The sequence below is a fragment of the Vanellus vanellus genome, assembly GCF_965231255.1.
Source record: "Vanellus vanellus genome assembly, chromosome: 16".
NCBI classification, from domain to species: domain Eukaryota; kingdom Metazoa; phylum Chordata; class Aves; order Charadriiformes; family Charadriidae; genus Vanellus; species Vanellus vanellus.
The window spans coordinates 13858234-13885807 of NC_138921.1; the positions used below are offsets into that span (position 1 = coordinate 13858234).

Consider the following 27574-nt stretch of genomic DNA (forward strand, 5'->3'; position numbering starts at 1 on the left):
CAACTGCTGCTGAATAGCCTCGTGGCGCTGTTTTAGAAGTTCTTCTGTCCTCTGGAGGATACCATACTCAGCTGTAATTTCTGCTATTTCCAGTCGCTTCTTTTTATAAAATGTGTTCTTGCTCCGGAGCTTATTAACATAGTGTTTAAACTGGAATGAGAGAGAACAGAAATATCCTTTCACTTAAAGCAAAAAAGAGCCTTATCACAAACGGTTGCTATATAAAATGTAATTATTCTGTTTGGACTGCGTATTGAAGATTAAGTGTTTAGAACAGAGGACTGGAATTCAGGATTCCCAGGGTCTATTTACTTTCAGCTCTGCATTTGTTCACTGGGTGAGATCAAGAAAACCAGCTCTATTGCTTTCTGCCCCAGCTCACTCATTTGTGATGTGAGAGATCATTTGGTTCTGCTCACCACCATTTGACAGTTGGAAAAGTAATTACTCTTTGCAAAATATTGCGAGAATCACGGATAATAAAAAAGTTAACATAATAGTAGTTTGCCCCTGTAAGAGGGCACCAGATGAGCAGTGTGTAGCCCCAAAGAGCTCTGCAGACACAGAAACATGCTACGAAAGTGCAGAAAAATTGGAAGAGGGCATGGGAAAAGACTATCGTTTTTTAAAATGCTTCTTCTCAATAGTTAAAATTTGTTGTTCTCTTCCCTTGACTCTAACAGACCTAAATGATATCATTGGCTAAGTTTTTAAAAACAGGAAAATAAAATCCCAGTCCTTGCATAGAAGCAGAGAAATGCAATATATATTTCACTCAAAATCTAAAGTAATGGAGAATTTATATTTTTATTAAAGACAAAGGAAAATAATACATATCTTCACAGATCTCTAATTTACATCTGAATCTGTGTGTGCTCAATTTGTAACATATGAAATATCAGGTGTTGAAACAAACATGTAATGTTTTTCTTTGCCGTAATGTTTTCCATCTGTCAAACAGGCTCAGCTCTTATTCTTGTATTTTATGTGAGAGCAGTGAGGCAAATGCCAGTCACAGCTCAAAAATACATTCAGATTCCGAGATGGAAAGCAAATAAAATTTTTTAAAGTAAATGATGTAAGAACAGGCTTCAGAATGTTACTTGATGAGGAGGGATTCAGTGTGTGCAGAGCAAGCATAAACCAGGCATCCTCAAGGAGAAAACAGGAGTCCCGCTACCACTGATACAAACTTCAAACTCAAACACAGAAGAACTTAAGACTTTGAAATTTACATTAATTTTTCTTTTTGCAAAATTATGCTTCTCCTTCTAAAGAATAAATCCAAAAAAACAATGTGACCACAGCCTAAGAACCCCCAGAGTAACTGTATGTTCTATAAAAAGCGTCCTGGGCAAAATGCCCAAAATGAAATCAACCCTGTTCATCTGCCATCCTGCGCAATATCTAGGCCAAAGCTGCTTCTCTCTTGCTATGCTCCAGAACTATTTTTAAAGCCAAAAGCTATAAACGTTTTTGGTGAAAGAACAAACCCACAAATTACTCAATGTGCTCTATGCAGATTGGACTATGTGTGGCTTTGGAATACCATTTTACATTGTGCATGCTACCTAGGACAAGGAGAGACAAGGTCACCTAAGCCACCGCGCTGCACGGCGGAGGCAGTTCTGGTACTGTCATACTGTCTTTGTTGTACTATTGGCACACTTAATGTAGCATTACCAGAAGTAATTCTTTTTCACAGCAAATTCAAGTATATCCTCTTTGTTAATACAACGGACTTTTTTTTTTTTTTAAATTCTTTAGACAATACCAAGTTTTCTGTGATTTGCAAGAGATTATAAATCCAACAAACTGAGGAAAATTTAAGGGAAGCACAGTTGTCTGTCTTGATCGAGTAGTTCCTGAGATATTTCATTTGTCCAGTGGAATATAGTAAAGAATGATGTAAAGGATTCCATTTACTTAATATGTGACCACATACAGCTATCAAATCTGAATGATTTTCTGTCAGTTTATCCCAGAATGAAAAGCAAACTATTATTCTCTTCACTTCTATAGCTACTTTTAAGGTCTTGAAAATAGCTCAAGTGGGAGGTAGAGTATTTGCATATTCAATATTCATAGCCTAATGTATTTTACAATGGAAGTCAAAGAATCTTGTTGATTAAAGAACTGACTCCACCGATGTTCTATTATTAGTTGATTAAGTTAGAACTATATAATAAAAACTTAATCCAAAGGAACTACAAGTTGCTCACATTGACAAGCAAAACCTATTAATTTTAGGAGATGGATGTCTATCTTTCGTTGCAACCTCTGGCTTTTTAAAAGCAAACTTAACCTTTCACACAGCTTTCATTGCAGCAACCAAGGCAAAACAAGATATAAACAACAGTAGCAAAATGATAATATCCGTAGAAAATCAATCAATATTTGGCAGAATTTCCAACAAACTTTGTCTACTCCAAATGCAACAGAGATCAGCTCCTCAAAATCTCACTAACTTCTTTAGATCCAGGGCCAAATTCAGGGCTGGAGTTACTAGACTTGACTCCACTAAAATCAGCAGTTTGTAGGGATCTTATGGCAAAATTAGGTTTCTTCAGCCTAAAAGTTGAGAATCATTCCATAGGTTTCCAAAAATTCTAAATAAGCTTCTTGTAAACTACCAGTGCTTTCATTTGTGTAAGCATTCCTTCTGAAGCTTTATACATCTCGTAGAGATGAAAAATCAAGCCCTTAAAATGCTGTAAAACATTGTTTTTACTGCGGTAAAAGGTCTTTTAAATAATTTAAATAGTTCACAAAAGAGTAACACTGTCTAGCCACATCACTTTAAAGTTAGCCAACCAAAAGGAATCCAGTTCTGAGCGGCAGCATTTTCCCATAGACAGGTCAACTGCTCCCTGCGTAGAAACTCAGCAGGCTCAACCTACAGAATTCCCACGGAGCTGTCGGTGCCCGCAGTGATGTACCATTCAAGGCTATGTCCACTAGTAAGCTTTTCTTTCTCAAGCAACTTAACACAAATAGTTATTTAAGCTTCAAAGATTAAATGACTGGACAAGAACCAAATGCTGGCACTGAGTTAGCAGTTAAAGTAAACAAGCCTGGAGACCCATGCTTGCTAGCTGAGCCAGAGCCCCCTGAGATAGAAAAACTATCCAAATGAAAGCAAAGGAAGATTATTTTTTTTTCACTTGGCTATTTTTACGGGCAACTGTAATATAACAAGCGTGGAATCTAGATTATGAAATAGAGTGAATGAAAACAGGACTTTGATCTCTCATATAATGTTCCGCAGCACGCAGGTATCTCGCATCCCTTGGCGGATTCCCTGTATTATGTTCCAGTTTTATTGAAAGAATCCAGCAACGCCAGTCCTTTATGCTTCTCCACTCATTACAGTCTGAAAGAGATTGCTATCACCAGATTAAGTTTTACCACACTTTTGTGAATCAATTAAGTATTACGACAATTATAGTACGACAAAACTGAATCACAGCTATTAAAATGGCTTCTCCAGGACCATATGGAGTCTTGCAGGTTACCCCCCTCCAGGAAAGAACATAAGCACGTTGACCACATGCTTCAGTGCATTGCTGAATTGGGATCAAAGCCCAGCGCCTCTAATGCTTTGTCTTATGCTTTCCCTATAAGCCCATCATTTCGTCTCCTTAAAACTAACATTTGCCCCCTGTGAAATTTTCACAAGGTTCTTATTCCAAGATTATCACTAAAGGAGAAAATGGAGAAGGTTGTTTTCAGAAAAGAACGAATCCCAGATTAATCCCTCACTTTTGAGTCAAATCTTTAAAAACAGTATTTTCTGGATTACTGTATCAATTGGATTGTGTTATAGTAATCAAAATATTCTTCATATGAAAGTGCTACAGAAAATAAGGTATTAATTATAAAAAAAATTATTTCTGAAATGCATACAATAAAGTTTTGTTAATAAAATTATTTGCATAAGCACAATAATTACAGAAAATCTTAGGTGACTATCTCTATTTTTATTAAGAATCAAGGAACACATGTTTCAGTTTTCTAACTAGACCAATTAACAGGATGCAGACTGCCCAAAGTATTAAACTTCAGTTAGGAAAGGTTCCTGGTCATGACACGTTTTCAGTACTTTTTCCTAAGAAGCTCTAAATTTAAGCTACTACAGCCCCTGTTGGATATAGTTAAAACTCATACATAGGACAAACTTCTAAAAGACACAATCAGTATTACTTCAAGCTATTAAAATGAAAATGTCCTACAGCCTGCTCATTGGACAGATCAATCAGGAAAATTCTTCATTAGCATTAAGTAGGATATCTCTTCTAGGAGTGCTTGCTGCTGGTGAGGAAAGGATTAAAGTAGCCATTACTAATAATTTGGATCAATCAGAATATTTATAATGAAAAAACATTTTCAGTTAGCACTGAAAATGCACAGATCAATAAAATTGATGATTTATTCATGCCAGTGGGTGCTGAAAGAGCATTCAGTTCAGCTCAGATTTGTCTGAATCACTGCATACATTTGGCTTCGATGATGGTTAATTTCTTACAGCAAAAAGCTTCTGGCTTCTGTAAGAATCCTACGGATTTGCCACTTCTGTTCTCACAACTTGACTACCAGCTACTCTCCTATTTTCACGTGTAAGGAGCCTTTGACAGATAGGAATATAACTGTACCTAGAACCTCAGCAAAAAGTTACGAGAAAGATAAACTGATAGGATAATACATCCTGGGTCCTGGCTTAATTAAACCATTTAATGTTCAAGTTGTGAGCTCCTTTATAGCTACTCTCTTAAAAAAACATCCACCTACTTTGGAGCTACACAACTGTTTCTGGTGGATTCAGATGGACCCGACAGGTTTAGAGGAAAAGTGACAAGATCTATGGTCCAAGACTGACTGTTTTCTCTGTTTGCAAATTGAAACATTTTTTTATATTGTTCTACCAGGGGGCAGGAAGGCATGGATGAGCATTTGTATAAAAAAAATTAAACTCCTTATGTAAATGACTATGCAAACCTCACACAGCTGTTAACAAACTGATAGGACTTTCTACTCCATGATCTCAAAAACATATTCATTTCAACTACTGTAGCTAAGCCCAGCTATGATACTATTCTATTCTGATGCCTTGGGAAAGTTGAGGTTCTTGGGGCCCTATGCTGAACTCTGGAAAGTACAATGTGTTGTGTAAAGAGCTAAAAATATCACAGCTTTACCTAGGATCACTTGTAATTGAACCATCTAGCCTTCTAAGTGTCAACATTTGATTCCCTAATTTTCAGGATCTGACAGCTGCAGCTAGGAGCCTGCCAACTTTGCCCCATGCTCACTGTACTTTGTTTGAAGTACTTAAAAACATTTCATAATCTGTGGAGCAGACGATTTATTCCTACCTTTTTGTGCTTGATGTAAATGAATTGGTTATTCCTTGCTGTTTCTTCTAAGCTGTATCTAGCTGTACAACCTCTCCAACCAACTGGAATGCTGTGACATTCCTTTTTATGATTAGAGAAGAAAGCAAAACACCAGCACCTAAAAACATAAGCCAGGATTGACCTTTTGGTGAATGAAGTGCTAAGAAGACCTTAACTGGAGATCCAAATACTGGTACAGGAGCGCAAGCTAGAAAGGCACCGATTCTTCGATTGCCAAGTCTTGTGAGTGCCATGACACAAAGAGGATATCGCAAAGCGAGACAGAGAAGATGAGAAATACTGGGTATAGGAGAAAAAGAATTCTTTGATTTAACTGTAGCATTTAGATAGGTTAAACGTGGCAGGATTAAAAGCCCGTTTGAAACTTAAGACAGCAAAACTATTTGTTAAAATCCCCTCTTTCTTCCTTTTTTGAAAATGGAAGAACTAAATGTAAAACGTGTGTGACTGCAACAAGAAAGCACAAGGAAGCTCTCGGTCGTCAGAGAGTGCAAAGTGAAGGTTGAATGTACAACCTCTTTCTGTCCCCACTTAAGATACATATTGCAACAATGACTCACCACTACATTAATCAAGATTTCCTTTGGTATTGGCTCAAAGTTGGAGTAACGGAGCACTGAACCAGAAAATACAAAATTTAAAAGCATAACATATCAGAAACAAATATATAGCAAAAGGTTGCCTGGTGAGTGATGAACCGAGACTGTTACTGATGAAAGATAACCTGTTCACTTCACTTTTGCTTAATCACCTCTTCACTGCCAACTTACTTGTCTCACCTCCCAGTTCTGTTTTCTCACAACCTAGACTCTGAGGCAGGACTTCTTCTGTAATATGTGTTTGCAATGTACTCTAAGGAGATACGAAGACTGTAACACCAACATCCTATGCAGCATTTTTGGCAGCAGACATTTACAAAAGAATTAAATATCACTATCTCCATTTTCCAGATGAGGAATCTGCGACCTTTGCAAAAGCAGAGATCAAAATCATCAAGAATTCAAATCCCTTCCTAGATTTAGCCACAGGAAACACTTTTTACTGCTTTACACTGGTGCCCGTGTGTACCACTGCAGTATATCTCATGAAGTAATAAACAAGAACAGGACACCGATTATACAATACCGGCTTCCCTGGGCCAACTTGCGAAACACGAAATGCTTCTTATGGAAAGACAAACACTTCTTATTTTAAGCTGATGGTTTTGTCCAAAGTGCTCAGTGATTTATTCTTCACTCCTCAAAATGAAGACTTGAAAAGATTTAAAAAGTCGAAAGCAGAACATGTTTCAACAAAAGGAATGCAGGTTATGATCAAAACAGGTCTTATCTTTTTTCTGTCTTGAGCCTCTTCCTTTTTGTCAGACAATTAACTTGAATTTTTCATTATAAAGCCTCTTACGAGGTTCCTCCTTACAAGGTTTCCCTCCTACCCTGTTCTCCTTGAATTTCTATGGATGTATGTTGTCCCCCTCAAGAACAGGCACAACATGAATTATTTCTTACTTTACAGTGCATTTGCAGATAACGTAAAACATATGTTGCTGTCCTGGTAATGCATTCTTGTTAATTAATTAAACATTTCTTTCCCATCACATGTCATGAAACACAGATTGTCTGCTTTCTGTTTTTATTTTTACTGTAAAAGTTGTCCAGGACTCTGGCAACATGACCACTGGGGTTGAAAACCTTGTAGTGGAGAGACATCTAATGCAGTAGTCTTATTATTGCTACCTATGGAACACCTATGGAATGTGTATAGTATGTCATGGTAAGAGAAATCAACATCTTAATTTTTCAAAGTCTCTGTGCCACTGCTTCCACCTATAGTTTTCATCTTGATTTACAGAAGAGGAGAAAGGCAAGAAGGCACAAGTGAAATATGCATGGATTCCATATTACACAGGAAGCCTTTATGCATGACTGTACACATACACGAATCCATACTTGCTTTACTCTTTAAGACTCCTGTAAAAGAAAAATGGCTTTTGTGGAGCAGGCATGTCCTATGGGATCAGGAAGGGAGTTCCTTCTACAAAGGGCGTTCCCTGTATTGAGCAGTATGTAAAAAAAGCACAGAAACAGACAAAGAAAAAGAAAGCAGAGACTGTTACTCTTGATAAATGATGGCAGTGCAAATGAAGACAATATGTGGGGGAATGAAAAGATATATTAAGTTAGAGAATGATGCAGCTAAAATACTCTGCTTTGATAAGTACAGCTTCAAATATAACTTTGCCTGAGCTATGGTGACTGTGCTAGTCAAAGCTTGTATTGCAGGTAAACTTCAGGAGGGTCCGGGAAAATTCTTTTCAAGTAAAAATCTTTGTGGGTAATAAATACAACAGGACTAACTGCATTTCTGATAATCGCTGGTATTATGCTTTATGATCATCTATCATATACAGAACAGATAGTAACACAGGTTTTTATTATACATCAAATAACAAAATTAATCTGCATTACTTATCACTTGAACACTGAATCTCTTCATTAGTCTTGTTGACTTTTATAGTTATTTACCATCATACCATTGTGATGATATTAACATTATTTTGACTCAGGGGCTGGAATATTAAGACAGCCCAACATTAAGTCCTCATATACCTTGCCATCTATTAGGTATAATGTGAATAACTGAAATTTATAATTTGAAAATAGCTACAAATAACCCGGAGAAGAGAAGGTTCCAGGGAGACCTTAGAGAAGCCTTCCAGTACTGATAGGGGAGCTACAGGAAAGATGGGGAGGTTTATCAGGGAGTGTAGTGACAGGATGAGGGGGAACAGTTTTAAATTGAGATTACATTTAGATTTAGGAATAAATTCTTTCCTGTGAGGGTGGTGAGCCCCTGGCCCAGGTTGCCCAGAGCAGCTGTGGCTGCCCCATCCCTGGAGGTGTTCAAGGCCAGGTTGGACGGGGCTTGGAGCAACCTGGGCTGGTGGGAGGTGTCCCTGCCCAGGGCAGGAGGGTGGGACTAGATGACATTTAAGGTCCCTTCCAACCTAAACCATTCTATGATTCTGTGATACAAATCAAGCACAGATGCAGCATCAATATTGGAAAGCACTTGAAATCACTGGACAGCATTGTACTACCTGCACATTAAACAAAAAAAAAACCTCTTCAAATATGTTAATTTTGGAATTTGATGACAAAAAATGTGCATTAAAAAACAGAGGCCAATCTGTTGCAATGCTGAGGCCATGTAGCTTGACAACATACAATAAAAATGGATAAGATACTGTAGAAGCATTTATTGCAATGTAAAGTTAAAAGGAAATTGCAAGTTAACAAAAATTGATCCACCTCTTACAAACTTCCTCTTCCTTATATTCACTGTTATATTGCATACCTCATCCCCTTTCAGAACTTCAGAGCCTTCTAACTCATGGGCCTGACTGGTCTTCTGTAGCATCTGCCTTTCAGTGTTGGACATCTCTTCCTTAGCAGCCTGAAGTTCTTCTGCCTTGGCTTCCTTTTTCCGGGAAATTATAGATGCCTGCGTGATCATTAAAAACACATATGGACAGGTAAAGTAAAAATCGCCTTGTTTAATTGTTAGTAAAATGTAATCCATTAAATTTTAGGCATTGCACCACTGAAACCATACTGTAACTGTCAGAAACTGATTTTCATTAAGAAATGTGAGCTTGTCTCACTGCAAAGAAAAAAAGCATCTATTACACATTATATACAGCTTCACTGAAGTTGATTGCAGACTCTCAGATTCCTTCAGTACGGCTGAGATTTCAACATACCCCTTTTTCCCAGATTCATGTTGATGGATTTTACATTGTGGATTCGCATTTCTTCACCTCATTTTTTCATTTTCATTGAAGAAAAAGGTAGGCATTTTAGCTGCTCCGTTTCTTCCACTTAGTCCCTTTTTGTGCATATGTAAGATACACCAACATGGCTTAACTGGAAAGTTATCCAAGATTTCACAAATGTCATAATACAGATTTTTATAACTGCAACCTACTCCAACCTACAGAAATATGTTATACTAACAGCAGAACCAAGCCACTAAATCTTGGCAAATAGCTAAAGATGATGAATAAAGCAATACAGTACAGAAATAGTGTAGATTACAGATTATTCTTTTTTTTTTTTGAGTCTAGAAGATAAAGTATTTTAAAAATAATAATTTATACAAGGCAGAATATTTAAGAGTACCTAACATTTGACGAGAAGCTAACAGATTTGGGAACATCAGTATACATTAGTTCAGGTGAAAAAAAAAAAGTATTTTTATCTTGCCAAGTTACACTATTTAAAAATATTTTAAAATAACACATTAATTTAGATGCACGCGCATGAATTTGGAGGCATGGTTGGTTTCTTCATATGAAAGGGAAAACTTAAGAAAAAATGAAGCACTGACTAGGTTAAAAGGACCAGCTTTATTTCTAAAAATATATCTAACCGAATTCTGCTGGGGCAGTGTCTCAGCTCTTTGTTTCATGAGACATCTGCAGTGACAAATTGTGGTAAAATATATATGACTATTTTGTGAAACAGAAGCCAGTCCCCAGCAGAACATAGCAAAGACCACCACATGCTTTCAACTCACAGCAGCAACCTGAACTCCTGGAGGGGTTCCTCCATTGAACATAATCATATCACAAGGCAGTTGGTCTTTGGTACCAGCACATTACGTGGCAAGCTTTTCTTTCAGCAAGAGCATCTCTTACAAAACAAAATGGTGCGTTTCATATCGCATATGTGATTGAACTGCAGTATACGTTTTATCACAGTTTCTTTCCTCCCATTGATGTATTTTACTTAAGCCATTTATTTTTTAAACTGTCACCATAAGCATCATCATGAAAATCTGTAATAAAATTAGCAGCGGTACAGGTTGCCTGAAAAAGAAATCACTTATATTTCTGCGTAAGCTCTGAAAATCTCAGGGTTCATAAATCCTTTTTATAACTTGTGAATTTACTAAGACTAGACCAGACAGCCTATTTTCTAGAAAGACTATTTTATAGCCTCAGGATGGAAAACCAAAGAATACCTGCTTAATAGACGCAATGGGAAAAAATAGCATGTGGTCAAACACAAGCAATGGATATAACTGAAAGCAAGCCTTGCATCCAGGTTGGACTGCAGCAGGCAGCCTACATGCTGCCTTTTAAGAATCTGTCCACAGCTGGAGCTTTACCAAAATAGCTCCTCCAAAATGATCCTTCCAGAATTAATGTGATACAGCTGAAGGGCAACACCTACCAGCTTAAGGACAGCAGTCAATACCAACTCACTAACATGACTGAAAGCAAATGTTTGACTCAGCCCTAAACATACATATGTTCAACAGCTATTTATTTTCTTTTTGTCCTTCATTATTACATATTTCTACTGATTTATGCTAAATAAATTAAAGAAAAAAATCAGTATGTACAACAATCAGTGGCTGAAATTGCTCTAATACTGCTTAAAAAATGTTTTGTTCTTACCTGTTGGCGATACATGGAAAATTTACTATCAATTGGCTCATACTTCATCATTCTTTTCTCAATAAGCTGATTTATTTGTGCATTTATTTCATTTATCTGCAAGACAGAGTAGAAAACTAAGGAAACAGAGCTTTATTTCTTGGTCTTCAAGAATTAAATGCTTTGCAAACCAGACTTACAATCCAGCTAGTTCCATTTTTAAAGCAGAGAAACAAACCCAAAAAACTCAATGAGTCATTAAGTATTGGCCAGGAAGAGGCTATGTTTTTGGATTTCCAGTTCTGTGCCTTTATGATAAGGCAGAAGCATGACGTTGGCCTTGAAAATGAAGTAAACTCGTGTATGTGGAGAGAAAATACATGTGAATTGTTATGGACAGAAAAAGGACTGATGTTGTCACATACTATGTGAAAAATGCAATTTTATCAATATTAACTAAAATTCCTGTTCACTCAACCATTTATCAGAAGTTTACAGGGGAGCAAATAAAGTCTAAGTAATAGCAAATTTCATCAATACTTTGATGAGCCACAGACCATCATACTCCAGCTCTATGGTACCTTCTTTCTACTGCCACAAAATGCACCTGTTTGTCCATAGTCACAAATTGTTGATCCTCATTCTAGCTGAAGCTTTAGAGCCTCCTGCATCTGGAAACTCATAAACAGCTACACCAGTGTACCGATTGCAGCTTTTCCAGCCCTGACTTAATGCTACACTGGGACTCTCATCAGCCATGGAAACCACAGCCCTAGCAACCTTCCTTTAATTCTCTGCTAGCTAGATGAGTGCTGATAAGCAAGCAGTGTAAATATGTGCTGATATCCAATGAAGTCAAAATATAACACAGGTAGAGTGTGGGCATTAGTCTAAAATTTCTATGAGCAATATCCGTGTACTTTGAAAGCTAAGTATTTCAAGCAAAGTGCTCAACAGGACTAAAAATACTCCAACACCTGAAAAAAAAAATATCTCCTGTAAATTCTATTCCTTTACAAAAACTAGAACAGGCCTCAATTTGAAGGCAGCATTTATTCATCTCTGTGAATAAATTCTGGGTTTATATCTAATAAAATGCATGATAGTAGCATGCTTGGTGCAACTCAGCTCCTTTTTAAGACACTGAGATAATAGAAGGCTGACTTAAAAAAAAAAAAAGGCGTCTAAGGCTGTGCTGTGGTAACAGCCAAGTATACGACATGTATTTATTATCTATTAAGAACAAACTTCCAAAATATAACAAATTAAAAGGTTACTTCATGGGGGAAAAAAAAACCCAAACCAACAACTTGAAGCTTTTTAAATATTGCCAAAACCCCAACAATACTCTTGGAGAAGAAAGGTGCAAAACAGGGCTTCAACTATGCCTAAAAGAAATAACTGCAACCACAAATATTGCTTTGATTAGAAGAAATAAACTAGGAAAGCAGAGGCTGAATCACAGAGCTAGTTTAATATTTCAGACCTAATCTACCATTTAATAATGCGGTCATCCTTAAAAGTATAACAATCAGGATCCAAAACGACATTGGGCTGTCACTGATATTACGTTTACAAAAAGTAGTCCTAACGTTAATGTAGAATGTATTCTTGATGACACCTGACTGCTGTTTCTCGTCTGATCAAAAAAACCTGTGGGCATTTCTTTATGACATTACTTTGGCACGTTCTGTGTGTGAATGCACAGGCTACTACAATGTCGATGTGGCTGCTGAACCTCTCGCTGCTTCAAGGCACAAGATGGCAGCCCTCATGGTAAAACCATTCTCTGATCTATTACAAATACTCTGTTTCCTCATTATCTATCTTTCACAGCAAAACCAGAGTTGGAGATCCTGGGAATATGAAAAAACAATTGATAACAGAAAAAGAGATTTAGACTGAAGAGCATACCTAGTAGTATGTTGGACTAGTCTTCCTACCCTAGCTAACACTGTAGTACATTTTCATCATCATCAATAGAAATACTGATAATTAGCATTCCTCTAAATTCTTCTAGAACATAATATTACATATTTAATCCTTCAGTTAGTATTATGCAAATACGAAAACTTCATTGAGTGAAATATATAAATTTACTTCTGTGGCAACAAATACCTCTGCACATTTTGGATATATATTACAAATAAGGATTTTTGCTCATTCTAACACCATTTCCTTTTAACTTCTGATAAAATCGGAAAGGTAAATGAAGTATTTGATCTCCAAACTTCCTTTGGTCTTACCAACTAAAACAAACGACAGAGACCAAATGAAAACAGACCTATTCCAAACACTACGGAGTTCTCAGCCATTGCATATGGATTAAGACATAATATTGCTGAAGATATGTCACTCAGATGTTGTTCACCACTCCATAAACACTCTCTATATGTTGGTATAAACTCCTTTGATGTCAGAGTTTAAAACAAGTGAAAACTGAAGAGAAGAAAAATCAAACCTTTAATGCTAAATCAACTTCTCTGCTCATACCATAGCAAATTGCTAACACAATTTTCTAAATAGCATTCAAGGATAGCATCGGGTTTCGGGTTGAGTTTGGTTTGGTTTTTTTTTTTGTTTGTTTGTTTCGTGTTGTTTTTTTTTTAAACTTCTCTAAGGGTTTGCATTAAGTGATTAACATATCTTTTCTTTTACAACTGAAGAGATGTTCCTTTGGGAATGAAACATTTTCTCAAGGACATAAAGTAGAGATAAGAAAAATACAGTGTACAAGAACCTTAGACTATGCTACGGAACACAAATTATGCGTGACCTTGGTCAGCTTACCTTGATTTCAAGTACATTGAGATCAGATTGACTCATAGCTGGCTCTGCAACCACCTTTTGTAAGAAATATGCTGAGTTCTTCTTACTTTCTAGCTCTCTAGGTAATTTTTCGGTAACCATGTATGAATTGAAATTTATTTCTTCTTCTAGTTTCTTCATTAAACCTTAAAAATAAATTAAATAAGTGTGTGTCTATAAGCATAATGTAGCAGATAATTAAGTTTGATTTCACCAACACATTAAAGTATTTAGTAGCAGATTACAGTAACAACAGCATAACATTTGTCTTCGATGCTCAAAGAAACAGGTAGTTACTTGATTTAGATTTTTAATCTGGATGTTAAACAATACAATATGTATTATCATCCATCTGTACCTCTATTAACTCCTTGACAGATTCTTTTCATCAATAGACAAGTAAACCCCCTCTTCCATGAAACTCCAGCTGAATCAGGTGCAAACTTCAACACGCAGCATTGATCTCGAATGCCATTAACTCCATGTGGCTCTCACACACATCAAGATATTGGCTTCTAAGTTACTTTGTGTTGTTACTCTTGTGAATTATGTTCTTTTTAAGTTTTAAAAGTTGAGGGCTAGATTTTGGTGCTGATGTGCATGCCAGGTGAGGGGCAGCAAAGCATGTCAGAGCTTTTTCGAAGCTTGTAATCCCTTGGAACTTCCCTGGCTGGAACAGTGGAGCAAGCGTCCTGGAGTTGGTCCTACTCACAGACTGCATAGGTCATTGTTTTGTGTGAATTACTTCATCTACAAACGGAAATTAGCTCAGGGTGAGTCCTTTATCTGTACAAAGATCTTAATTTGGTCTACCTTATGTATAGACTTGTTATATCCTTGGAAATTCCCCCTTAAAATAAAACTTTACTCCAATCTGGCATCTAAAAAGGGCTTAAAATGAGCAGAATTGAATGTATGCCTACTTTAAGGGTCTCTTACATTGCTGGAATGCTTATAAACTGTCTCCCTGTAAACAGCACACTATTTTTTCTGGTAAGAACAAGCTAATCTCAGGACAGTATATAGACTGAGAATGCTGAAAATAATAATAAAACAGAAAAAAGAAAAACCAAGAAGGAATTCCTGACTAACATCAAAAATTCTGTTGAGAAAAGCTCTACACAAGCCTGATGCACACTGCATGTTACCGTGCTTATGACGGCTTGGCTCCTGCTAGGGAGAGTAATTTAGCCTTCTTAACAGATAATTTATAAATAAACACAGGTACCTACAGATAAGAACAATACACAGCTACAAAAATGCGACAGAATAAAATAAAGCATCTATTTAAATTACATTATACAGTCTTCTGCTGACAACAGGCAGTTTAGTGCAATTACTCCTCCGAGACACCTGTGCCAAGGACTACAGTAAGACTGGGAAGTTGTATGTCAGATGAGAGTGGGAATAGGTATTTCAGAGTATTTTTCATTATCTAGATGACTAAAAGGCAAGTATCCTAGGTATCTTTTAAAACCACTTGCTAGAGTTGGTGCTTTTTTTTGATGGGGCGGTTCTCTCCATCTTTTGGGAGAACGCTGAATTGCCATGAAATGCCAAGAAAAACAAGAAATTCGGTCTCTTTCATATACTGCACAAGAAGAGGAAAGCTTGAGTACAGAGATACAATAGTACAGCTGATGTCGCTGAAACAGAGATGCAACAGGATGTAGTGGAAAGCAGAGGGTTTGGTTCTCAGGCTGAAAAGCCTGCCAACCACATCACCGACTGACAAAAGAAGGTCAGAACAAGCCTAGGAAATGAGGCCCCTGTTATTCTGCCGCTATTTACCTCTAGAAACACCACACTGGTAGATCCTCCTCACCCTCTGCTCCCAGCTCAGACTGAAAGGAAAGCTACACGGTTTAGCTGCCAGAGAGGAAATAAACCATTAGTTCTTGAGAAAGCCTCAAGAGCTAGATGAAAGAGAACAGACCCCAGGGAAAGCAGTGTTGCTAACAAAGTTGAGTCAACACAAACTAAAAAGGAGCGGGAATTCCTCTTTTCCAGCAGTTTAGTTTGTTGATTTCTGTGTTCATGAAAAGCAACACTGCCACAGGATCTTTTCACCTTCATGGCAAGGTCATTTATCTTGTGCAAAACGAACAGCATCAATACTGGTTTTAGAACGATAAGTGGAGTTACTCTATGGATGCAATAGCCATTATGTACCTGCCCTACAGCTCTACCCTGACAAACACGCTTGGACTTACTGAGAGAGAATTCCCACTTCTTTCTTCCAGAAGAACTCGATTCCAGTGTTCCTCAGCCCACGACAGAGCTGGGCAGGAGGGACCACATTTTAATGTCTCACTAGAAATCTGCCGCCTCTGCAAATGCAGCAAAGCTTCCCACGTACACCGTGAGCTGAATAATCACCTCAGAACTGAATAGGAACACAACTCCCAATTTGATATTTATAACCAAGATCTTTGGTGTGGAAAACAAAGTGATATCAATTAAATTATTGATATTAAATATTAATGTTTTTATTTCATCAAACAAATTTCTTGTTTTCGCTTAGTAGCAAAAAAATTCTGCATGTATAGCCGGTACTTTATTTCTTGTACAATTCCAGTTTTCCAATAAAAATGTACATGCTTTAACAATTTATTGTAGATATGACACTAAATTTAGGAAATAACCATGCCTAAACAATTGCTTTCATAAGAGCGGGGACCTACTGACTTCACAGGGTATAACCTTGATCACTATCTAGATTTATTTCTCAGATAACCTGAGAGCTAACACCAACTTCTTTTAAACACCAACTGTTTCTGCATCATGCTTACTCTTGATCATGCAACCAGCAATGAAGTGAGTTAAAACAACACCTCAATGGGGAAAGACATTATGATGTCAACATCCCTCATGACTAACGTAGTTTCTTTCCTAAGATACTTTCGATATATTTTTCCTTCTATACGATTCAACATACGGAGAAGTAACTACCTAAGAACTATTTTTGCTGCTTAACAGAACCTTAAAAACAAAAACAGAGGGTAGCTCATTTTATTTTCTTTTTAAGTGAAAAACATTATTTTTTTCAAATTCCCAGGCTAGAGGAAGGAAAAGCAAGCATACTTTAAATCTTTCCATTACACATATAAATTCTGGTTTTAATGTTTTAACACTGACTTCTGGTTACAAAATCTACATACGTAAGCTGCACAGAAAGTCTGGCTCTGTGCCCTAAGGTTATTTTAGCAAGGTTCTGCCAACCACATATTTACATGTGGAGAGCTATTAACAGCAACTCCTCATGTTTTCCACTCAGACTTTTTTATTATTATTATTACAAAGGGAGGGATGGGAGAAAGTGTTTCTTAGTGCTTGCTCAGTCATGTAGGAAAGAGGCAAGTTTCTCTGCATAATTCTGCTAATGGATCTAAAACTTGATTCACCTTGCATTCAGATTCGTACTTCTTTTCCCTCTACAGGCTACCAGTTGTGCATCCTACACCAAAAACATTTGCAATAATAACTGATTTTTAAAAAAAAAGGGAAAAAATTAAGAAAGTGGAGCACTCATTTTATAGACTTATCTGCCAACATGCCATTTAATATCACATAGGAAGGCCACAACAAAGGCAAGTCTAGAACAGACTTCCACATAGCATCCACTTATATCATACCCTTCACTTCGCCTTCTGCAATCATGCTCAAAAGCAGAGTACTAAAATTATTCATCCACAGCTTCCAATGACATCACTCCCAATTCCCTATATTAAACAGAGACCTGGGACATGCAAACAGTGACAGATTATGATCAAATCATCCCTTCGATATCTCCTTGAAAAACTAAAAAGCTTCCTGAATTTGCCATTGTAAGTTATGCTTTCCATGTTTATAATTATTATCGATGCACTTTGAAACCTCTCTGACCTTTCAACATTCTTCTTAAATTCTGGTCAGTGGACACAACATTGCAGTGATGGACATATATTACCTCTCTTTTAGCTCTGATAGCTCCTCTATTCTTTTTTTTTCCATAAATAAATTCATGGATAGCATCCAATCTTTGACACTGGGAGCTCCAGTTCTACCATTTTTACACCATGATCCACAGGTCCTTTTCAGAGTCACTTCTTAGGAAAGATTCCCACATGTTATAACTACATCGCAAGTACATTCTTCCCAGAAGAATATGGTGGCATTTGGCTGTTCCTTAAAACAGATACTGTTGGCATGGGCTTGGCTTCCTAAGTGATTAAGGTCACTTTGAATCAACAGTCGGCCCTCCTCATTATTCAGTCATTTCCCCAATTTTTATTTCATCTGACAATTTCACCGGTGATCATTTGCTATTTTCTTTCAGGTATCTGATGTAAATACTAAACAAAAAAGAGCCAGACACTGGTTTCTGCATGTCCCAATCAGAAACACATCCACTCAGGTGATGATTCCCTGATTAATTTCCTTTCTAAAACTTTCTATAAACTCCTTCTAATCCTTTTAACATAGGTCATGTTGAATTTTTGCTGCCTCGTTTGTTCTTCAAAATAGGGTGCAAGTTAAGAGCCAATGGTCTTAAAAAAGTCAATCATGGCAATACTATTAATCTTACCAACTAGACTTGTATTCTCAAAGACATCGAGTTAGCTTAAAAGTGCTTTACCCCTGACCTTACATCAATTGACAGTGACTTTATAATAAATTAAATAAAGATGGAAATAAAATTCCACCTAAGCCATTCTCCTTTACCAAATACATCTATAAATTTAATTGTAATGTGGTTTGCAGTGTTGGTGGAGATAATTTAAACTTGGAATTTTAGGGAAAGAGAGTTCTGTGGAAAAGAAAAATGTTAATGTTTTCATTCAAATGGAATATTTAAATAATAGCATCCTAAATTTCTATTTTTTATCAAGTGTTCAGAATGACATAAAAATAGACAACTGTACAAAGCAATTCCTCTTTGACCAGTATCTTTGAAGTTCTCAGTGTTCTAAATCTATTACTACATATAAACTTAATGAAGTATATAAATTACACTTTTCACTGTTTGTCAACAATCATCTTAACACATTCTTTTAATCAATTTTCAAGCTAGTCATCCACTTCTTCATATTTCTGCCAATAAAGTGAACAATAATGTTCTGCAAAATGGACAGAGATCAAGAATTTCAGTAATTCAGTTCATTTCTTGGCGTTAACAATTTGTGTTTGCACCAGCAGAGAGACTCAAATTAAAAAGATGGCAATCTTGCTGAGAAAGCATGAGCTAGGTTATTCAACCTAGTGGTCAGTGATAATAAAAATACTATTTATATCTGGAACACCACCACCACCATGAAAAAACCCAGAAATTGCAGATTCGTGTTACTTAGTGTTACCAGCAGCAACTGCCTCACTGTAGTGAAACAACGTACTGAGTAGTACTGAAGTTATTAAACAGGGAAGGTGTGTACTGTGGAAACCAGAATGATCAATTTCAGTCCACAAAACATCTCACAACAATCAACTGGCTTTCATGATACAAAGTTTTCTAAATGTTATATTTCTAAGAGTTAAAATCCTACTAAACATAAGCTGTATTTTTCTGGCACAGCTGAAGCAGACTGATGCTAATTACATGTTAATGATACTCATGAATATGTGCTAGTTGCATTCCTTAAAGAGTTCCTTTACATTTCTTTAAAGCACTTCATCCTAAATATAATATGAAGTAATCAAAGCAGCCTGCATCTGCAAGACAAACAAAAAAGCTTCAACTCATTAACAACAACTTTGATCTTTTTCTCTCACTTTGGAAGTAAAAACACATGAAGAACTAAAAATGGAAGAAAATTATTTTAAAGGAAAGTATCTAACTTCCAGTGAAAATCCACACCTACCAACCAGCCGATGAATTGTCAGCATACAAGCTATACTGATACAAGTAGGCAGCTGAGGTACCAAACTGTGGCCAAAGGGAATTTTTAAAATAAAATAAATTGTGCTAACTGTAGACCAACAAAGCTTTTAAAATAAATGGAATCCTATTCAGTGCATTGTGGTCACCTAATTATTTAAAAAACACAGCTGGCATTCTGTAATTGCTACTACAGGCAGTGTCTTTGTAACTACTATGGGGAAAAGCAATTACAAAGCTAAGTCCTGAATACTTTGTTTGGGCAAAATTTCAACACAAGTTTTCTTAACTAATGACTCCAAGTTTTCCTTCAGAACATCTAAACACTTTTTTTTCCCCTGTAAGCAGGACTCAAGATAAGGAAATTAAATATGTTGACTTTATCTTTATTTTCATCTCAATGATTAAATGACATATTTACTGGCTTTTTATTATGTTACCTTTGCTTATATGAACTGAGCCCATCAAGTTTCCATTGGCCTTAAAAAAAACCCAGGAACTGAAATAGAAATGTTGACACAGCTTTGCTGTATAAACTCCCCGATAGCTACTGCAAAAATGGAACAGTTATAAAATCCACTGCGGGTCCCTTTGAGCAAAGAAGATAGTTCAAATACTCTTTTAGTTCCACTTGTGGCTGATGAACATTGTAAAAAAATTAAAGTAAAATTACAAAGAGATAACAACACAACGTGGCAGTGACTGAAAAAAATTCTCTAACTCAAAACAGCCACCAAAGCAGTTATGTGATGCAACTGGAATATTAAATGGACTTGAAAGAGTAGGACAATGACTCACTTTACTAAGTTTAAATTGATAAATAGATTATATCATTTTGCGAGTAATTTATACATATAACAAAAAAAAAATCTATGGCATTTTTTTACCATAGCAACTCAGAATGCAACTGGATAAGCCCTGTGAAATGGACCATTCTGAGTCTTATAGCTTCACACTACTTTACATACATTAAAGTATTTCCCTATAAATCAACCCCAATGCCTGTATGCACAGCATATAAAACCTCTATCAATGCTGTGACTGAGGAAGTGCAAGAGACAAACTGAAAGGGGTTAAGTGATTTGCCAAAGATCACATACACCTGAAACACCAAACCCTAAATCGACTCCCAGTTTTGCTGTGAAACTGCCAGGCTAATCCTTGTTATGCTTCCTTCAAAGTGATTAAATCATCAGAAACCTAGCGGTTGTAAAATTGTAGCCTTTGGAGACAGTTATGCATTTATCTAGTAACCACAATTCCTTCCCACCTTTTATAAATGATCATAGACCATTAACTTACTCCACAAGTAGTATAATTTATTTTGCTGAGGTTATTTGCAGACTGATATATCACTGAAAATGAGGAGAAGCAATCTTGCTATTATTAATGTAATACAGCAACATACAACTCAATCAGCTACAGTCGTATCATGAGAACAAAGTATTTTCATATGTAAACAAATATATTAATATATAAATATATAGGCTTTAATATAGAGATATATCTAGAATATATATTACTTATATGCATAATAATGTATAAGAGCATGTGTGTATATATAATCCATGATCTATAAAAAAAGCTTAATTAGGAAGTAGCTTTATTTTTGGTACCATACAAAGCTACAACACAAAATTGTACTACTATAAGAAACAGGCCTTAAAGCTTTTCAAACAAATATTTTATAGAAGGTAACTAGAAAAAAAAAGAGTCTACACTGCATAAAACATAATAGTCAATGTATTTGTACATTCATTGAGAAAATTTTTAAGAAGCAGTATTTCACCAAGGCCCAATTACAAACACAAAAGACAAAATCTTACTAAATCAGAAGTTTGTCTTTTCTAAGAGGTTTCTCCTTTTTCCAACCCTTTGTAGTTTCAACTGTTTATTTCTTGCAGAGTATTATGGTTAGTATTCAGTATTTAACTGTTTTAAGATTTTAAAAAAAGGAGACCTCAAAATATGACTGATATCTTCCCTTGTGATGGGTCTCCCTGGCTTTTTGCGGCAAGGCATATTCAAGCTTAGGATCTCCAGCATGTGCTTTTAGAACACAAGTTATTTCTTTCTTTAGATTCTCTTAAGATCCTATATGCTTTTTGGCACTACCATATTACTGACAGCCACCCAGTTTTTATTTCATTTCTAATAGACACATGTAAACCCCCAGCCTTTATAGATTACTACTTACTTTCAGGTTTTGAATCCACTACTGCGTGATGCATCTCTTTCAGCTGGACCTGTGCTCTTTGCAGTCTCTGCTCTGCATGGAACAACTTTTGAGAGAGAATTGCACACACATAAGCTCCTTCCTTTGAAATGCATATTGAATGAAACAACTAAACCAAAAGAGTATCAAAAAGAATCCCAAATATAAAAAATGGTAGCTAGAAGCATCTGGTGATTATCTACTTCACAAGGGAACATGCCAAAACAAATTTTCAACAATTGGCCTGGGTTTACTTGATATTCTGTCATGTTAATTAAGGACAGTATTCTTATACTCCCAAGCAATATTTTCTCTATGGCAGAAATTCATTAAACAACTTGCAACCAAAAATATGAGTGGCTTGAACATTAGAACAACAACAACAAAGACAGCAAGAATCAGGACTGCAGCAGATAACTATCCTTATACTGCAGTTCTTCAATGCAGCTGAGCTGTCACAGCAATCCACTGTCCAAGTTGAGAGCACACTGGAAAGCCTGTTGCCAAACAACACCCAGTTGATTAGCATTTTTGTGATTCAGAGGGATGTGTACTAAGAACTGGAATTAGCTGGACATCGCATTCATTTTACTTGTGATCTTGCTCAGGTTCAAGCAAAGACCCAACAGCTTGTAAGCCTATTGATTCACATTGATTCCACGTGTAGATATAGACTGCAATACTAGAAATTTGGGGTTTTTCCCCTTTTAATACAGTGTTGAAGTTCACGTTACAGAACTTGGTGAGACGACATAACAATATGGAACTGGATTTTATTAAAGTATCTTGTTTAGACAACATAGCTCAGGAGTAAAACCCACCCTTATATTCAGATGTCAACTGCTTCCAGTGCTTCCCAGGACACCACCTTTGTCAAATTCAGGGACCAAAATCCCAAGGTTGCTCCTGAATACATATTCCTCCCACCCAGTGAAAAGCTGAGGTACTTGCTGTGTTACTCAGCCCCTGAAATCTTAGTGCAGATGCACAGAGATACAAATCAAACTAAGGAAACCTTTGCTCACCACCATAAATACACAGAATTCTCTTTAAGTGCTACAACAGTAAGTCATGGAACATTTCCTGGGACTGCTAAATGATGATGTCAGTGGCAGCTGAGGCAGCCAAGCACTTTGAATGAGGTGTTCAAAACTTGCAGGGTCAAGCCTCTTCCCTTAAAATGTACATAGATATTCGTTTTTAAAATGGGATTTAATTTTCTGAGGTCGTGAGAAACTCTGTGCTGTTGTTCATGATGTACTTTTTTAAATGCATGATTCCCAAACAAATGTCAACAACTATTTATTTTAATAGGTATGCTTCTATGTCAGTACCTGATTTTTTTGTTCTTGTTTCTGTTGAGCCAAAGATTCTTCTCTCTCTTTTTCTAAGCGAAGCTGTCTTGCTATTTCAAGCATTCGTTGATGATTTTGTACTGTCTCCACCTACAGCAAGTGGATAAATAGTGCATGTTACTGTCAGATAGTTGAGAAATACATTAAAGAGATCATATGTCTCACAAGCCCACTTAGCACTTCCTTTCCATACATGTTACTACTCAGAAATGACAGCAAAGTACTGGACTCAAGATTCTTAAAGGCTCTGGACTAACGCCTAGGGAGATTCCCTGTAGGTCAATTAGTTACTCGATTCCTTCCTAGACATACAGTATGTTTATCTTAATCCTTGTTTGCATTCCAAAATCAGAGTTGCAAGCCAAGGATTATGACACTGAAATGTAACAGCGTTACTTCTCTTATTACCCTCTTCTTAAGACGCTCTACTCTTTTGATGAGTTGATCTTTCTCCTCTTCCATTGCACCGATGTCCTAAAAAGCAGAAAAATAGATAAACGTTAATTTATTTACAATATAGTATGGATTGAACTAAATTCTGTTCAAACTAATACGAAAATCAGAATTCTCCAAATACACTGAAGCGGTTATAATTTTATTGATCTATGATCAGAACACCCAGGATTCCAATCTCTCTCTTCTCTCTTACTTCCCCCACAGTTCCCACTCTCTTTATGCTAACATTCCTTCATCTGCATCCCTGAGCATTAGTGTGAACATTTAAAATAAAAGCAGGTGGATTTCTCTAAAATAAAAACATACAAACAGAAATAACCAAGAAAAAATCAGCATGAATTCAACATCTGATGCAGTCAAACATACGTTCTTAATGCTACTTCCTGGCAGACAATTTTGCACAAAGTTGCACAGAAGCAATGTTTGCTGCCACTTTTTCTATTACAATTGTCTTAAAAGAAACACTTTCTAGTGCTAAACCATGTATCCAATTACTATGCTCCTTTAATCCTATCTTAACCAGCAGAGATTGATAGTTATGAGAGAAAGGGCAATAAATTCTTCAAATTTAGACCTTATCTCAACGTTTGCTTAACTTGTCTATATGACTTACTTAGAAAGCTGTACACACGCTTAACTATTTTGCTGAAACAGGGTAAATATCTTTACTTAACACCTTAGACACACGGGATCATAATTTTTGTTGACTTAAGATCTTAATTCATACAACATCCTCTGAAATTATTACCCTATATCAGTAAAGCAAAAGGTTTTGTATCAGTTTGCATTCACAGGAAAAGGAGGTTTAGTATTTGAAAATCATGCTGAACAGAATCTTGGCAGCCTTGTTTCCCAATCTGCCTCAGAAAGCTCAGTTCTAAGCACGAGTGAGGACTTTCTAATCTGTTTGCCAACAGAGAACTGTTTCAAAAAGGCAGCTGTGTGTTTATCAGCTCTGACCTCTATGACTTATACACTGCAAAGAGTCCACAAAACCAACAAAAATAGAATGAAAATAATAATAAAAAAAAATCTAAACAAAGCTTGTGCAATTTTGTCAGGTTTTTTTACCCTTCTTATTTCTGCAGTAGATAAACCAGATGTTTTGAGCTGCTCGCACTCCTTATGTAGGTTTTTAAATGCTTCCATCAGTTCTTCATACTATAAAACAAAATCAATACCATGCAAAATGAGCTTTGTGTCGAAGGATTTTCGATCAACATGTTGCTTTACTACTAAGACAGTAAATATAGAAATAGAAATACAGTGAGAACAAGAATTAAAGGCATTTTTTTTCATCACAAAAGCCTGTCAACTTAAAAAGCAAAAATAAAAATCACGGTAAATTATCTTCCATTTGAAGGTACACTCAGAAGTTTCACAATTTCTTTAGTATTTTCACCTCTTCCCTTGTAATATATATTGTATTTTCAAAACAGTAAGATAAGATGTTATCTGAAAGGGACATGCTATATTAACAAGTTATTCTCTCTTACTATAAATCTGTATATATCACATACATAAATTTATCAGCCCAAAAAGGAAGAGCTTGATCTAACAACATGCTTGATCGAAGCAATGCGGCTTGAATTTCTAGAGCACTGAGCTTCAATCCAGCAAAGCGGTCCAAGAGCACACCTGACTTAACATGTGAGAAATAGTTTTGAAACATTGCATAATCATGCCCTCAGTATAATATAGAGATTGATATATGTACTTCGGTAGTTAGAAAGAAGTAGACAGTGTGCTACTTCCACACCAGTACATTGCCCACCAGTAATCTTAAACTGAGAGGCAGTGTGAAAGTCTGTGTGGGTAGAGAAATAACAGGGGACAGAAAGAGTTTAGAAATATGGATAGGAAATAAATTTAGATTCAACTTGGAGAAATGCAAGCTGAGATATAACGAAAGATAATCTCCACAGAAACAGCCATTCAATACGATGGAAAAATCTAAAAAGAGAATATCAAGTCATTTTTCACTTCCTGGAAAGAGCAAATATGAATGTGGAGCACAAAATGGCCCCAGCAAAGGCCAGTTCAAACAAAGGCATCATATCCCTGAGCAGTGAAGCAGCAATTCTATTCTATAAAACCCTGGGGAACCAGTATCTGGAATGCTCTGTTCATTTCTGTTTTTTTCAGTACCAGGCACACACTGACAAGTGGGAATGAATTCAAAAAATTAGCAATAAAATGGCTACTGAGAAGAAGATAAAATAGAAAAATCTTGATTAAATGACAAATAAAGGTATGATAAGGTATGCACATGCTGGACAATGCAGAATGAATTTAAAAAAAAAGTAGGAGTAAAACCGCAACTGGCCTGCATTATATAACTTATGCATTACAGGAGTTAAGTACTTTAACAAATAATGAAATAGAAGGTAGTCTCTGAGCAACTGTATTCACAATTGCTGATGTCCAACAGCTCTCCTTTGTGTGGATTCTCTACCTCTTTCAAAAGGTGAGTTTAGTTACTCTTTTCCTTATTGGGACACAATATTTCAAGACTAATGGTAAGATTCAAACACGGGCATAACACAGTTTGCTAGATCATAACGAAGGGAAGGTTCCTCACTTTCATTGAATAAAAGCTGCAGCTACCCCATGTGCACCCAAAATAAGCGACACACTCAAATGACCAAAAAACACCCAGGCTCCTGCAGTGGAAAGAAAGATTCCTGGCAGTTGGGGGCAACTCATTGAAAAGGCATAAATGTCATTGTCCAGTTAAGTTGCTTGCTTTTTACATGATATACTGCACCTAATCTGATGTCCAAATCACAGCACAGTTAAGAAGATGGCAAGTACTCTGAGTACCTTTTTAAAGTAATTTACAAAAGTACATTTGAGCTTCATTCTGTACACCATACAATCTGACCATGGTCTAAGATTTCCAAACTCTAGTGTTTGAAATGTTTCTCTTAAAATACACTATTGCAAGGCTAGCTATCTAAACACTTTAGGCTAAATTCTTTAATTCATTAGTATCTAAATATTTGCATAGTAATATTAAATACATTAAGGCACTATATTACCCCAGCTTCTGTTTTGAATTAATCAGCAGGGTATTTAATAAGTTTAATAAGACCGTTATATTACTGTAATCCCAAAAAGGAACACATCTTACGTAATGGAAATAATGGAGCTGGATATTTATACATATTAAGACTGCGACATACTGAAAAAACATACAATCTACATTCCTTTCTCTCTTTCCTACTTCTGCTTAGTTATTCCAAGTTATAAATCCAACATTGTTATTGGTAACAAAAAAATAAAAGGCTTAGTCAAGTTTCAGTCAGACTATACAGCTTTGCTGATGCACAGTTAATAAATGGAGTTACCTGTTACAAACATTCAAAAACACTGTGATTTTACAAGTCACTATACATAAAAAAGGCACAAATAACTGGATAAAAAATAGGTAAATATGTACCTCAGATATTACAGATCTAAAAACATAACTTTGGTTCACTTTAAGCTTTACATTTCAAATCCACCCACTCTGACTATCTAAAATCAACATTTAATGCTCACAAAAGAAGTGGGAACATAATGAGCAGGAATGTCAGCCCAGGAAAAAGAAATTTTTTACTTATTCACAAAAAAATAAATGGTTGAAGCAGAAGTGGGATAGGCTAATAAAAATATTAGGAGATAAATACTACACAATCAATTGACAATTAGGAGACTGGCTTCTGGTCATAACATTTTCTGGACTACTTTGAAGTGGTAATGGATAAAATTAAAAATATCCATGTTGTAGTTCATAGGGAAGAAAAAAAAGGTGTTTAAGAAATAAAAATCTGTCATGGCCAACATGGCTCTGAATATTACTTAGTACCCAGTACTTAATGGGCTTAAAACCTTTTAATTCAACGCTACCTATTAATATACAATTTCAGGGTTATTGGAAGAAAGGTGGCGAAGACATATATTTCTTATTACAAATATTTGTTCACCCTTGATTCCAACATGCTCTTAACATAACTCATTTGAACACATATCTCAACAGTAACTACCAGA

General features: G+C 36.1%; 1 protein-coding gene across 1 annotated transcript in view; it reads right to left on the minus strand.

The window, feature by feature from the left end:
* IFT81 (intraflagellar transport 81) overlaps nucleotides 1–27574 on the minus strand; it is a gene marked incomplete at its 5' end in the record, with an annotated part of 42038 nt that overhangs the window by 12517 nt on the left and 1947 nt on the right. The window contains 8 exons of the mRNA XM_082491546.1: nucleotides 1–150; nucleotides 8769–8915; nucleotides 10876–10971; nucleotides 13645–13808; nucleotides 21714–21798; nucleotides 23066–23176; nucleotides 23495–23560; nucleotides 24614–24703. Of these exons, the coding sequence (XP_082347672.1) occupies nucleotides 1–150; nucleotides 8769–8915; nucleotides 10876–10971; nucleotides 13645–13808; nucleotides 21714–21798; nucleotides 23066–23176; nucleotides 23495–23560; nucleotides 24614–24703 (909 nt within the window). The remainder of the gene's footprint in view (nucleotides 151–8768; nucleotides 8916–10875; nucleotides 10972–13644; nucleotides 13809–21713; nucleotides 21799–23065; nucleotides 23177–23494; nucleotides 23561–24613; nucleotides 24704–27574) is intronic.